At 33.6% G+C, this 16,805-nt stretch overlaps 1 protein-coding gene across 10 annotated transcripts in view; it reads left to right on the plus strand.

Moving 5' to 3' along the window:
* Positions 1–16,805, plus strand: part of LOC123308048 (transient receptor potential cation channel trpm) — a 285,453-nt gene that overhangs the window by 31,597 nt on the left and 237,051 nt on the right. For 8 of the 10 annotated variants that reach the window (XM_044890584.1, XM_044890574.1, XM_044890579.1 and 5 more), the window contains exon 3: positions 9,902–9,937. The exons of the other annotated variants lie outside the window; for them this stretch is intronic. In XM_044890584.1, coding sequence (XP_044746519.1) covers positions 9,902–9,937 — 36 coding nt within the window. The remainder of the gene's footprint in view (positions 1–9,901; positions 9,938–16,805) is intronic. 10 annotated transcript variants of the gene reach the window in all.

The following is a 16,805-nucleotide window of genomic DNA, read 5'->3' on the forward strand; positions in this document are numbered from 1 at the left end:
ATTTGTTTCTAATGTGTCTCAACGTAATCTTATTAGCGAATCTATAAATCTAAACGCCTGATGACAAAATTCAAGCGAATATGCTACTTTGAGTGTGAGGGAAAACTATTAGTGGTTATCTTTCATCTTGTTATTATTCATAATTTGCATAAGAATTGAATGAGCAAAAGGAGAGAATGAAGACAAGAATGATGCCGCGAACTTCTTCATCAAAATACCAAAGGTCAAATTCTGAGGAACTATAAGTAGCAGTACCCAATCTTGTTTGCAGCTAAACGGACTATTTCGCTGATAAGCTTTACGATGACTGCAGTTGAATCCTACGGAATTATTCATCAAGGGTGGTGACAGGCCGTATTTTGTAATCAGTATGTTCAATTACTTGGGAAGACATTTTTAACAAAATCAGCTAGAAAAACTGCTTTTAACTTTATTCATATTCGTAGTTTATTTTGTTCTTTTTTGCAAAACTATTGGTTGGACAGAAATTGAAACATTAGAAACAATCATTTCCATTTCGTAGAAAATTTTTCCATAAACCCAATTACTGAATGGTGAGGAAAATATACTTTTGTTCACAGAAAAAAATTTTGTATGTCTAATATCTTATATTTCATTTCGTTCTGAGGTCATATTCTGGTTTTTCACAGGACAGTTGACTATCCACGTTCCTATTGTCCTGTGTTAAACTGTATATCTAACTTCTGATGTGAACTGATTTAAAAAAACTTAGGCTCGATTTCAAGAGCATTAATCTCCTAAACAGATGAAAATAACTCATTAAAAGTTAAATTGAAAACTCATGATCGTTATGTAACAAAACCTCAATACAATAGTATTCGATGCTATTTTGCATATTTCAATTCTAAAAATTGAAACAAAAACGTGGCCTCGTGCTTTCGTCTTCTCTTATCCGATCATTCAAAAGACAACACCCCGCTGCGTGTCCATTGAATACATTTTTAGCCGTTTCGTTTTGGTTTTGGGTAATGCGCACATTAGCCGGCTAAAGATGAAATCATCTGACGCAGATGAATATTTTGTCGAACTTTATCCGGCTCTCGAATATAAACCTAAGTTCAGCCGGCTAATCTTAAGTTTATGCTCACACGTATCTTTAGCCGTAACATATTATATGTACACGATATATCGATAACTCTCAGAAATGTTGTGCTAAGAGAATAAAACTTTGGCAAAATAAATTCTACTCAGCGCATAAGCTAAAATTATTTTTTCCTTATAGGATGGTCCGATAGTGGTGAATCATGTTACCACCTTGCTTTCTCAGATGAGAAAACCCAATTTTTATACCATATTCTGAATCCACATGAGATGAGATTCTGACTTTGAAATACTCTTTTTTCATGATCATGGGTCATTGAAATCCTCAATCCTCATTCAGTTTGCGATCCTCTACTATATCCATTGAGCCATTTACGTCACCAGTCACCCTCTATGTACACTCAGAGGTTAACACTGTAGGAAACTTATCAGTGCGAAATTCCATTGCGAGTTCCATTCTGCTACATGAATTTCATTAATCCGCCTTCAGCAAGAATTTTTGTACTCATACATACGTCAAACTAATAACAAATGCAAATTAGGTTATGTTCTTCGTATTCAACGGAAATCGGATGATGAGTAGACATCATAATTGATTCCTTCAATAGCAATGCCTCGGATGATTCATATCGTTCAATAGCATCAATTATCACCAAGTATGTTACTCCTGTCTCTTATTGACTTTCACGAAGAACACATCATTGTTACACAAATTAAGTAAAGAATATTTTGTGAGAGTTCCTACATAATATATCACGTATATCTTTTATTCACTATCCAAAGCAATCATATTTCAGTGGCATCATCGTTCAGGATAGTTAATTGGAACGGTATTTCTTTTCTACTGGGTGAGTCTTTGACATAATATTTCAACAGTATATTGTTGAGGTCGAAAGAAACACTCTCTTCCGCTTGCATTTGTTTCGATTCCGCCCAGATAAAAATATACAAAAAATAAGTTCTCATAATGAGCTATTTCACCTCTGGAAGCCTGACACTGAAGTTTTTCCAAGTATTAATTATACCGGGTGGCCCACCCTAGACGCGGCGCTCAACTTGAGGGAGTGAATAAAGATATTTTGAAAATATTTTCTTGTGGTGTGTGTAGGGTGTTCAAAAGCACAATTTAAAACTATCGTCATCTATACAGGGTGTTCGAAAACAAAGATATAGAACAAAGTTACACTTTTTTGAATGTAACACCCTATATTTGACCTCAAAAATGGAATGGTAAGCTCAAACAATGATGAGTTTCTTCAGATTACTTTATAGCTCAGAAGCAACCTTTACGAGATAATGGTGAAGAATTGAAAATATGGAGTTTTTTTAAATAGCGATTAATGAAGAAACTAGTTACGCCAGCGATACAGACAGTATTTTGTCCAGTAGACAAGTTGGCAACTCCTATACATAAAAAAATTTCAACTACAGAGTGATCATAATGTATTCTCAAACATCAACTATAAATAATTGAACATTGATCATTGATGTTAGACCTCAAACTGTTCCCACCTGGTTTGAAAAGAAATAGTTTTTTTTTTCTGAGCACCCTTGAACCTGCAATCTTGCAAGGAACCAGTTCAACCAGTTAGAACATTCTAATGCAGAACACGGTGAGATATCGTAATACAGAATTCCCATTACTGAATAACAAATCTGTTGCAGTATGAAGCAAACAAATGTTATATTGCAATATAATATATTTCGTCTTGCAACACTTTCAAAAATAATATTCATCAGTTAAAATAAAATACTTCAGACATAATCAGATTGGAAAGACCTTCGAAATCTTGTATCACTCAGATACAATTTCTATACATTTTCTATTTCCCATCCCAGTATTGAAACCTGAAAAAAAAATGCATTGGGGAAGGAAATCCGAGATGAAATCTGCACAAAAGATGTCTGGAGATCTTTTAAAACATACATTGGTTGTAAAGGGCAACCTTTTTTTAGTTGTACCACCCTGTATAATTACTGGGTATAAGATGGGAACCTGATACATATATTTACTATTCCTTATTCATCGTGGTTTACAATTTAACAATTTCTCAAAATTGCATAATTAGTTTTGACAACTTATTCAAAATTATTTTTCTAAATTACTTAATCAGATTTTTTTTACAAATAAATTATTGAATCTAAATTATTCTACAATGAAACTTTTAACGGCATGCAGACAGGAATTGAATTGCATACCGTAAAAACTTTATATTATATTTCAGACATTAAACTATCATCACACTAAATTATTCTCCTTGAATTCGCTTCCGATACTAGATCCGTTGTTATATTGAAGTACTTCACAACTCAATCGATATATAATGCTTGTTGGTGAAGATTATCAGCCTCCCTGAGGTGTATTAAGAGTAAATCCATGTTATGACGCCCTTGGCAACAATTCGTTTCAGTAATGTTCAGTTGATCCAGATGTGTGTTTAGCCAACATACATTGATCCACAGCTATTCCCTTTTTCAATTTCGATAGGACTATTGGATTTTTGGGGAAATAATAACAAACGGATAAAAGAGATTATTACAAAAAGTAGATTCCTTCGCGCAGGATGATCTACCCGGGAATTGTACAATCTTCATGGGTCTCGCAACGAATGAGTTTTATATTATGGCAAATTAATCGAATATGAGTATTTACACTTGTATTTTTATCTCATTTATATAGTCCAAGATCCCAGAGCGACCAGACATAACTTATTTTCACACAGATGAAACTTTAGGATCTCAGTGGAGTCTCATGAGCTTTGAATACCTGCGAACTTGTGGAGCTTGCCTAGTGACACCTGGACAGATACCAGGTGGCAAAGGTAACTGAAAATAAGTGTTACTTTACTTATTTTTACATGGCTGATTTTTATATATGTTTTAAAGAATATTATTCTGAAGTTATATTATAAGTGACGGACACTTACCATGGGCTAAAACTCTTGCCAGACGCTTTGAAGCTACGTCATTAACTCCAAGATTCCCTGATCTAAATCAACATAAGCAAGCTTGGGACCAATCACAAAGATATTTTAACAAATCTTTGGCGGGATTTAATCGATTGGGGATTCAAATGTACATGGTGATCACAGTTCGAACGGAAAAGTTAGTAGAGTCCCTGTCATTTATTGAAGGGGAATTTTGAAATCCAGTCAATTCGGTTTTTCCCAGATGATAGTTAATTTTCTCGATTTTGAAGATTGCAGAAACCGTATTGAAGTGTGTCAATAATTCGCAATATTAGATCAATAAATATCATTAACTGTACGAGGAAGTGTAATATTTATGAAAAAAAAAAATTCGACTATGTTCTGAATCAGCTGATATAAAACAGCTTAATAGTTTTTGAATTCGAACTTCTTCTTGGCTATTTACACGATCATAATAGAAGGACATTGAGTATATTATTTTGAGAGCCACTGTTATGATATCTCTCCTTTCTGCATTATCTTCAATGGCTAAAATTGGAATATATATGCTTATGAAGCTTGTCGAAGTTGAACTGGAATTGATATTCTAAATGAAATATGTTTGATTATTATCGAAAGTCATATATATTTGTATATCAACTTACTAGATGAAAAAAACTTCTCAGATTTGTTTCTTCTTCTTCTTCCTTGTCCACGGCTGCTTAGGCCATTCAGACAAATTTCCAATTCAACCGAATGGGCCTGCTGCTAAGTAGATCTTGGTAATTCCAATACTCAATCAATACATATATCTATAATATCTTTCAAAGATAATTTTTTTTAGTGGCATAAACAATGGTAGAATTATCTATGGTAAGAAATGAAGGACTCAGATTTGTTGTTTGGAAAAATACTTTTATTTTGAGGTTAGTTAATTCACCTCCGCTATTATACGTAACTGATTTGAAATGTTCCAAAATTTTATCAGTCTATAAGGACAAGAAACATATGTCATTAAACATTGAGTAGACGTTCATTTAATCCAAGAAAAAGTGAACTAACGCCTAACCAGAAAAGGTTTTATTCGAATATTTGCTCGAAGGATCCAAATTATTATGATAATTCCAATTGGCGATAGATGAATATATTTTTAACAGATTTTGTTGCTTATTTGAATATTCTTCGTTCCTCGATGTTTTTTGAAGAGGAAACACAAATTAAATCAATATTCTTAACTTTCCATGCACCAAATATTATAGAGTAGAAAGATAGGAAAGGCCCTCATATCGCTAGTACTAAAAACCGACCACATTTTGGCCAGTGAAAACAAATTTGACAATGAGATGGCGCTGAAAACGTACTGTCAATACAGAAAAACTCTTTAATAATAGTTTTCTGTTTTATAATTGAGGGGCGCGAAATTCGAATTCTATTCCTTGTATTGAATATCAATATTGACCTTGTTGAGACCAGAAAACAAACATCCTGAGCGACAAAACAAACGGATGGTTTTGTTTTGTGGCCAGGATGTTAGTTTTTATCTTAACATTGTGTGGAATCAATTGGTATCAATGGCATACACTGTTGGATAATATGTGATATGATAAATTTTCATTTGCAATCTATAAAAAATTTATAAAAACTTGAAATTATGGACTACGAATAGAGCTTTGACTAGGACACAAGAGTATATGGTTATCTGCTATAGGTACGTCAAAGGTGTTTTTTCTGTGAATCAATAAACTTAGTTGAATTTGTACAATTGATATCAGAAATTAATATGAGTTTACCGTCATAGGATACACATTTCTGTGACTTCATATTATTTACAAAATTTTCAGAACCACAATTAAAAATAACCTTAGGGAGGTATACAAGACGTGTTTTTCAGCTCGTCAGTATAATTTCTCCATGTTTTTTTATGATTTCTTCATAGTATGCTTTTTTTATGACACAATATACAAATTGATTAATGGATGAACAAAACACTCACAGAAGGTTTCATGAAAGTTCGACTTTCCAAACAACAATTTGACAGTGACCCGATTCACAAATCGAAATCCATAAAACTTTTGCATTTCTGAATATATTGAAGGCAATTGAGAATCTTTGAACGGACGTATAAAAGTCATAATTTCCTCTAAATGGACCCTTCATGCAAGGGATGCTTCCTGCATACAACAATTTACGTGGATGAACAGTTCTCAATTGAATTGAAGTCAAATGTTCATTTCACATGGTGTAGTAAGTAGTGTTTGCAGGCCTTTACGCCCGGAAAATTTTATCCACTTCGTAGCACTGAAAATAAAAATTAAAAATCAATGGATGACCGAGTCACATGTCACCAGTTTTAATACTTACATTCCCATTTTCCTCGTTCCACAGTTCTTCACAATACAATAATTTTCGAACGATATTTTGAGGTTTTTACCAAGAAATTAGACAAAAAATTCAATAATCAGCAACTAGCTTGATGAACAAAAGGCGGTACGAGAAACAAAACATTCAAAACCTCTTTGATCCACATGGCCATCTGAAATCTCAGAAATTTCATATGTTTCTGTAAATGTCCCTCGAATTGATATTTTGACCAGTCTTAATGCCTTAAACACACATTTGAAACACAGATGGCGCTCACATCACTTTAGTCGCTTCGTTTCCTATCATTCTACTCTAAAATGTTTGTCACGCGCATTCGCACACAGTGCGAAATTCTATATCTAGAATAAGAGATAAATATTTTCTGCTTTCGATCTGTAGTCGAAATGAATTCTCCGAAATGAATATTCTAGAATAATATCTCCATGTTTTCGAATGCTGTCATATTCAAGTTGACACAATGAAAAGAAAGTGATTTGTGTCTACCTCATGTAATATGATCAACAATGAAAAGCTTACATCAATCATGTCGATTTTCGTTCCTCCGCAAAGGCACGTCAAATTTTGAAATATGGTTCGATATTACATGAAAAAAAATATTTCTCTGCTGAATGTGAACTGGAGATGAATCCCGTCTGTTTCAGATGGGAATACTTCCGTGCTCTTCTCATCCCATTACATCTGCGGGCATATCGTCGAATGTTTTTTTTTCCGGAGGCGAAATGAAGTTTGATATTGCCTAAAAACTCATAAAGGAATATTTTTATCGCGCAGGGAGGAAAATTTTATGCTTTCTATAAATGCATTTTCGGGGCATGTTCTAGGGTTTATTATTTTTTCAGATGGAGTTTACAGTTCAATTTGATTATTTCTACAAGGAAACATGAGGAAACAAACTTCCAGCAATAATTCCTTTCCGATAATGTGAAGAATATTTTTACATTCCGATGTCTTTGAAAATAAATTTCATTTTGATAAATTATTCAAAATATATTGATTTTAGTTTCGTCAAAGTATTACCGCCAAAAACCTAGATGAACCATTTTTTCCTGCCCATAATTTGGGCTCATTTATTACATAATTTCACGTGACTTATATATTAACCCAACATATACTCCTCGGAACCCAGGGACCATCTATGAAAGAAATAAATTTTTGCGGCAAATTATTTTTTGTACTTTTTTTGGCAAAGTTTACCCAAAAATAATTGTTGCTTCTCAATATTTATTTATAAACAATCTAAATTACTGATTAAGTAGAGTTGAAATAACCCTCAACAGTAGTTAGGGGGATTGAATATGAGCAAAAATGTATCGAAAAGTTTTTCTGTAAAATCAATAGTTTTCGAGTTATTTGCGATTGAAACCTAAGATTTTTTACCTAAAAAAGCCACGTTTTCGAACGAGTTTTCACGAATAGCTGAAAAACTATCAGCTTTATCGAAAAACTTGTTATAAACAAAATTTTAGCCTATTAAACAACAAAACAAATTAGATGTTAAAGAACTATCTGAATGCAATATGAACCGAGATATAACTTATCTCTGTTGAGTATGAATTCGCAAACTACTGAATGTTAAACGTTAAACATCAAATAGCAGAAAAACAAAGACAAATTCGGGAAAAATTTATAGGACCTTTTTTGAAGTACTTGAGAAGAGCTTTCAAATTAACGTTATCAAAAATGAATTGTATTGTATTGACGGAGCTCTGACATTCAAAACTTCAGTATCGTTATTTTTGAGCCTACAATTTTTTAACAATTCCCCCATCATTACCACCAGAATACAGAATAGACGTAATCTTTTACACTTCCTAGCACTTGAATACTGTCAAGGCTTATCCAGTAGTTTGGACCGTCTTGTATGTCCGCTTTGGAAAAAAAAAAACGAAATCAAGTGAGAAGACATTTTTAGAATTGAACAAAAAATTTAATTATTTCTCAAAATACTCAAAAACTGAAGATATACGAGAACATGGCAAGAATGCACAAATGAAATATTTTCAATTTACAATGAAACGGTTGTCGTTTGTTTTATGTAGCATCCAAACTGAGTTATGAATCTTTGAAGTTTGCATGTTACAGTAAAAAAGTTCGCTTTTCCTATGCATTTGAAGATAATAATTTTGAAAATGGAGTTCTTTAAAAAATTTTCCTGTACGAGAAATCATAGCTTTAAAAATTCTCTACAAAATGGTCCAAAGACCGATTCCATACCTCGAAAATTGACCGAGTTATCGTCAAAAAACCAACAAAAAAAATTTGGAGTACACTCAAACACAAAATTTCACCAACTTCTTCCAGTTTCTTCATTGACATAAGAATACCAAAAATTCGAAGAAACCAACCTTAAAAGTAAGTTGATCTCTCACAAAAATAAATATATTTGTACATTTTGTATTCTTCATATTCTGCAACGGAAATAGCTGTTCAAACCCTTCATTTGCCGTAAAAATTGACGAGGTTGATGATTGATTAGAACTGATTTAGCATCAATTTAATATTTATTCATATACTTTTACAGGAAAATAAACTATTATTTTTACTAACCTTCCTTTCAAACAATTACAAATGAACGATAAATACATCTAACACTTTCAGGGATGGGCCATGATAGTAACAGAAATGACGATCGTTATATCCGGCTGGCACTTTTATGTTGCAATTGTGCTAAGAGGCAGAATAACCTGCCAGAAAAGCATTTTAGAACTTCAGGAGTATATGTCAGTTTCATGTTGGCTATCCTATATTATCTTCAACTCATTCATCGATCATCAAGGTCACTTCAAGCTCAAGAGCGCTCTTCTAAAAGGGACAATATTTCTTCTGACTCTAGAAATAAAAGCAAAGAATATTTGATTTTCAAAATCATAGGATCTCATTGAATAAAAGGCATTCAAGATCAGCGCCAAGGCCGAATTCATCATGGTATAGTGGAGAAAAATAGCAATTGACCCTGAATTGACCTTGAATATCAAGGTCATGGTCGAAACCATAGTCACCATCTGATAGCCAGAGAAAAACCCTGCAACTTTTGTTCGAACACTTTTTCTCCAAAATGCTCTCCCGCCAAGTTACTCTAACAATTCCGATACTATTGTGATAGCCTGTATATTTTTGAAAAAATTGTATTTCGAAAGAAGCAACGATTTCTGATGGGTAAACATTTTCATAGGGAATATGATGAATCTGATAAAAAAGTTTTTTCGAAATCGATGCATGTTCCGTGGGAGTTCCTACATTTTCTCATTTAACAGTATTACGTTACTCCACAATAAGTATAAAAGTGGTTCTGCTAGCTTCACAGAAGTGTAGTCCAAAGAAATCCATTGGAAACTCTGAATTCGCTGAGAATTCAAGAACATCTTTCAAACTCCGTTCTTATAAGGTGTTAAATTATACTTTTTGGTTGTTTCGTTTTTGTTCTAGAATTATGTGACATGTATATTGGGCAATGAGATCTGAGATCTCAGATTGCTTCATTATAATTTGGAAAATATGGAAACCCCCTCATTGTGATTTATATTAATATTTTTTTCTGTATCTTACAGCATTCCTACGGCTATACAGAAAAACCGAAAAAAAGAGTGAGTTGTAATTTTTGAAAGCAGCTTAGTTTTGCTTTCATGCGAATTTCAGTTGAAAATTATTTCATAACGGCCATCTTTGCATGACTAGAATCGGATAGTTTTCACATCATTCTGTTTTATTTTATAGAATTCAGCCACTGCTTAGTGAAAAGAGCTTTTATAGTTCACGAATCATTAGTTGTAGAATAGTAACATCTTATAATTGATACTGAAGTGTACTTCTCGAACAAAATATGCATCGGTTGAAACAAAAATGATTTCTCGAAACCCTTTAGTATAGACCTATTATGTATGAATATTTGAAGGATGATTTTTTTGTGATGATTCTACCTTCACAAATTCATCTCCCTCGAAATTGAATACATAATTGATCCATAATTTTGCTCTACTTTTTTTTAAACTTAGAAGGAATGTGCATTATTCAAAGAAAGAGTTTATTTATCATTTGAATATTCCATATCGTTAACAGGTGACTTGAAAAGATATTTGGCATTTGGTTGAACTGATCTAGGACAAATTAAAAATCATCATATTCCTCAAAGTCGTTTCTGAATATTTTCTGTGAGATCATCAAGAATAGAAACATTTAAACAATGGTATATTATTCAGCGACCATATGATGGCTATTTTTCACACATATCATCAAAGTAAGTAACACCGATAATATGCGGAGTAGAATACTATACGTCATTCACAAATGTTTAGAGATTCTTTCTAAACTATTTCATCTCATTTTCAATGATGTACTCATTGCAAAATTTCAATACTCGCAGCGGCACCTATTTTTCGGAATGTAGCAATAACTCTCTATGTTCCAGTTGAACTTTCTATGTTTGTGTCCATAGACTTCTTTATAACTGTGGTTGTAACCATGATATTTGATATTTGATATCGATATTTGATATTGATAAAACAGTGAATAATAGCTCATATATCAATTACTTATAAATCTCATTATGCTCGAGGAAAAAAGTATATAATTATTACTTTATTCAATGGTTATGGATGAGGTACGCAGCATTTTTCGTTTGTTTATATTCCAGAAATTCATCGTTATATACAGAAAGAATGGATAATCCTGAAGCACCTCATATTAAAATTATCAGGTGCTCTGAATTAAATAGTTACTTTTCTAGGAAGTGCGCAAAGTAGGTAGTTTATAATCGAAAAATCTAAAAAGAGGTGAATTCTAATTGAAATTTTTTAATTTTTTTTTGTGTGTCTCTTTCTCTTGATCACTTTTTTCTTTCTCTTCATTTTGAGACCTGAAGATATGAGCTCGTGTTGAGGTCGAAACGTGTAGCTTTTTTATTATTGAAAAATTTTTGGAGTTGACATAGAGCTCGTTCATTTTAATTCATTGTGTTAAATAAACTCCAAAGAGCAATGAGCAGAATGGATACCGGTGTGAACCTAGCAGACCGTTTCCAGCAGACCTTTCGACGGAAACACCCGAACGCGGTGATCAGTGGCGTACAGCCAAAACTTTATAACACAGAAACAATTCGTCGGAGCATAACCATATTTGGAATGTAGGATCTTTATATCGATGTGATTAACCACAAAAAAATCAGCGACTCGCATAGGGATCCAGGGGGTGATTCTTCATCCCTTATATTTAGAAATTCGATATCACGGAAACTATTCGCCGGAGCATAACCATATTTGGAATGTAGGATCTTTATATCGATGTGATTACCCACAAAAAAAATCAGCGACTCGCATAGGGATCCAGGGGGTGATTCGTCATCCCTTATATTTCGAAATTCGATAACACGGAAACTATTTGCCGAAGCATAACCATATTTGGTATGTAGGATTGTTATATCGATTTGGTTAACCACACAAAAAATCAGCGACTCGCATAGGAATCCAGGGGGTGATTCGTCATCCCCTAAATTTCAAAATTTTATAACACAGAAACTATTCGCCGGAGCATAACCATATTTGGTATGTAGGATCGTTATAAGGATGTGATTAACCACACAAAAAATCAACGACTCGCATAGGGATCCAGGGGGTGATTCGTCATCCCCTAAATTTCAAAATTTTATAACACGGAAACTATAACGATAATTGAATATGGTACATACAGAGGACCGCAAAACATTTCAACAGTTTTCATGTGAAGTGTTAATATAAATCAAAATACCCAAGTTTCAGTAATCTTGAGCATAGCAATAAATTTTTTTTTATATATTGTTCGATATTTATATCCCAAATATTCAATATCCTATCCATAACTTACTCTCTATGGAAAGAAATATTCATGAAAATAAAAAAGTTCCATATAACATTTTTTTATTAACACTCAGAAAGGCTGAAACATATAAATACAGAATAATCCTTAAGCGTTGATAGTAGGTTCATATGTATTATTCTATATCTTGTCACATCCTCCTCGTGATATCAAGAGTCACCAAATTCCAACATGAAGGAATTTCTGAAGTTCTGTTGCATGATATTCGAGCGATTTCTACTCTTGAAAACTCTCAACTTTTCATTTCCTGGTCTTTAGAAGTTATCAGTGTGAAGTTCAAATATATTCTCAACCAATTTTTAGGTCAGTCCAAGTTCACAAACACGTGTCCCGAAACAAATGCACAAATCAAAAACCAACCCTTCAAATTTGATGATTGGGATCCGAAGTAGCCATACTTTCTTATCTTATTATAAAAAAATTTTTTTTGCATATCATAGATAAATATGTCGAAATTCACTGTCACTTTATTAGGGATTCGATAAGGGGTCGACTTTCGGGCCTCTATATATCACAGTGTCCCGTTTAAGACCGTCTAAGACACCCCTGAATGTTGGTGAAAACGAAATCGTAGCTAAGAGTCACTTAAATGGGCTTAGGTATTCCTTGAAATTGAACTGAAAACTAGGAAAACGCAGCTAGTGTAGAATGTCTCACGGCTTTGACCAATAAATATAATTAAAAAAAGGAAGATCTCCTGAAAAGTGATGAGTTTGTTTTTTTGACACTACGTAGGTACCATGTTTGTAATTAATAAAATCATATGGACGCACCCAGTATCGTCGCTTTGTTCGTTTATTCCTCTTTGTTAATTAATAATATGGTTACTATTGCAATCACATTATCACTTGAACTTTCATCTGTTTCTACTGCTGAATGAAACTAATTTCAATTTGGTTTTTTCGGATTGTGTACCACTGTAGTAGCTGTGTCGTATTTCATATTTCGTGTTTCACGTTTCAGCTTTGATGTTTCACGTTTCGTGTTTCATTGATGTGCGGTCTGACTTATAGTACTAGGACTTGCAGAAGTATCATGCTTAGACGCGACACACTAAACTCAGGTTTGCTATCAGGTTGATTCACGCACAATAAACTGAATAGGGTAATAGATGTCCAATTAAATTGGAGGACATCTGCAAATTACAGAGATCGTTAGTGAAATCGAGAACCCTTTGTTCTCAACGTACGACAGGATAACGGTTGACTGACAAATTCGACGGCTTTATGACAATGGCTGAAGGGTGTTTATTGGTTACCACCAGAATGCCGAGTATTACATATTATAATTCGTAGTGTGGGATTTCAGATCAAACATGTAGAATGTAATCTGGCATAAATTTCGTAGGGATCTCGGCTTATGGTCGCTTTATTAGCATCTATACAATTTATAATGTTTGTTGCCAGATTGGTGGCTTGAATACTAAGTAGGAGTTTTAGAATATACTGGGTGATTAATGTAGACTTTCTACGATAAGTGCTGGCTGAACCAGTGGCAATATTGAGCTGAAAATTCGGATACTGGAGGATATTGGACACTGACTTTTTCAACTGATATATTGTCATTCAATGAAAATTTCAAGAATAGGACACACTCATTGAAGATATTGAATATCCCAACTTCAGTTTAACCTGCTTCACGATCGTCGCATATATTTCGAAAAAAAATTCGAATTTCCTACTGAGTTAGCCATTAAGTGTTTCTATCTAGTGATATTTCAATTTTTTTTTATTTTGGTGCAACTTCATACTAATCCAATAAAGCAATTTCAGTGGCTGATGGCCGGTTGCCGATGATCGTTGTCATTTCATTAACCTATACTCCATTCACTTTTATTTTACAAGTCGGTTGGCCATGGAAATTTGACACATTTCAATCTGTATAGTAGTCAAAACATTTGTGTGTTTTAAATCAACGCTATGTTGCCCGTTCTACGTAAAAGTTTCTGTTATTACGTACTTTATCACAATATCGAATCTCTTCGGAAAATATGTGACGAACATAATTGAAGTTTATACAAACAGATTGAAGGCATACCAGATCCAGTTATTTGCATGGAAAATACAAGAGATCAGTATAATATCATAATAAGCACCAGCTTGAGGAGAGTTAATGTTCGTTATCTTCTTTGGCTAAAGTTTGAATACGTTACATCAGTTGTAGATTACAAAAATATTAACCCGAAGATGTATTTATTGGTACCTAAAGACATTTACAATGTATAGGACAAGTCAAATGAAAAATAGAAAAATCAATTTTCGGGAACTTATTCTACGATGACATTCATCGAAAATCCTGTAGATAAGTAAACTTATCTCATTAAGGCCCGGTACTTTCACGTGCGAATAAATAAATTTATTCGCATTTATTAAGTCTTATTCGTAAGATTAGTAAAAATGCAGTCTTTTCACTTTCAGATAGTGTTATTCATCGAATAAATCTGTCATTGAAACTTAATTAGAAGAGTTTATTTGTCATAGATCGAATGTCGGTACGTCATTATTGGTTGAATAAAATTTATTCGAAGGTGAAAGTACCGGGCCTTATTCACTCAAACATGAAATTCTCAAATGCCACCACTTTTTTGGGTCTCCCAATAGAAGAAAATTCTTTGTCATCCTCTTCATTCACAATCATTCTGATTGTGGAAATATTCAGCTGAAATATAAGTCGTTTAGATTCAGATGAAACATTATATAAATTCTCTTACATTGAATATGTTCGCTACCGTCTGACGTATTGTGGATTTTAGAATATCAGGGTATAACTATTTGAATGAGCGGACCTGAATTCTAAATAGCACTTTCTGAAACCCTGTCTCTTTTTTCAATCACTTTCGGCATTTTAGTAATATTAATTGTTATAAGTTGTGGCAACGGCGTTATGACATTAACGACATTTCATTAGTGCCAAGCTCACTCCGTTCTAGTTACAAAGTTTATACAAGTACAACACTTCTTCGTAAGGTCTTATGCGATTTTGTTTTATTACTGTTGAAGAGGAACGTGAAAAAAATATCCTTTTATTCAGTGATGAATTCATTCAATTTTCAAAATCCTTCAGTTCTGCAGCCAGTTCAACAAATTCTTTCAGCTAAGAACAGGCCCGGATCTACGATTTTTTCTGACCGGGGCAAAAATTCATGATGGCGCCCCCCCCACCTAAGGTTCTTAGGAAACAAATATGTAATTGCATATTCGTCATCGCGATTTCAACCCGAGATATTTTTTTCGCTAATTCGAGGTCGTTGATTACGAATATGCAATTAGATTTTTCCAAAAATGAGTACTTTAGGAAAAAATAACTCTTATTTTTTCCCATTGTTCCATTAAAAGTTATTTTTTTCCCAAATTACTCATCTGAGGAAAAATCTAATTGCTTATTCGTAATTTTCGACCACGAATTAATAGAAAAAATGACTCGGGTTGAAATCGTTCGAAAACTAAAAAAGTTTGTTTTTACAAGAATGTCGTTTGCAACCCTCGCTCACCTATCGTTTTTACCCGCGCTTCACGAACGAAATTATTCCGAACGAAAATTAATTTTTTCAGAGACATATATCGACCCGGGTCATTCTACTTATTAATTCGAGGTCGTAGATCACGAATATGCAATTTGATTTTTTGTAGGATCAGTATTTTGAGAAATAAATCACTTTAAGTGCAAAATTTCGAAGAAATTGGTCAACTTTGAGGAGGTGTAGCAGCCAGAAAAAAAGCACTAGTCATATGCTGATTTTTTTGTGATAGACTGGTTCTTTGCGAATAGAAAAAACCACACTTCATTCATCTACCGCTAACAGTTTAGATTTTATAATTTTTTCCGCGAAGGTCCAAAATTTCCGATTTTCCATCGACCATAACTTGAAAACTTAATTTTTAAAAAATATCTGTTTGCATATTCGTGTTCTACGCCTTCGTATTAGTGTACAGTACGAATTTGGTTTTGATCGGAGACCAAAAATTTTTTCAAAAAATCCATACAGTATGGAAAATTTTAAAAATTTTCGATCTCTACGATTTCCACCAATATTGTTGTATTTACTAAATCGAGGGCGTAGATTATGAATATGCGAACAGAATTTTGCTGAAAGGATTAGGTCCATAAAAAATCGGAAATTTTGGTCCTTAGTTCCAGATGAAATGGGGATGAGTCGGTAATTCCCCAGGCAAAGAAATTACTGGCTCTATGCTTACGACACATTGTAGACATATCCCATCTTTTCCTATTTCACCCAAGTGTGGCGGTCATTCCTAGATGACTAAATAATACCTACATATACAGTTAATTGAGCCCTTATTGATTTTGAAGATTTTTGGCATAGTGATGGTATATCATGTTTCCATTCTACAGTTTCGATTGTAGCTCTAGGAAATTAATTTTTTCCGAGAAACTAAAAAAAATTTCAACCTCTGGTTGATTTTGGCGCCCCCTTAAGCTGACGCCCGGGGCAAGCGCCCCGCTTGCCCCCCCCCTAGATCCGGGCCTGGCTAAGAATCCCGCCCTCAAATATTTAAGTGGTCAATACAGGAGCACTTAAATTTAAGGTAAGCTTTAGCCATTCAAATGTCAGTTAACAGCTGGTGCAACGTAATTTAAGTTAAA

The sequence above is a fragment of the Coccinella septempunctata genome, chromosome 2, assembly GCF_907165205.1.
Source record: "Coccinella septempunctata chromosome 2, icCocSept1.1, whole genome shotgun sequence".
Taxonomy (NCBI): domain Eukaryota; kingdom Metazoa; phylum Arthropoda; class Insecta; order Coleoptera; family Coccinellidae; genus Coccinella; species Coccinella septempunctata.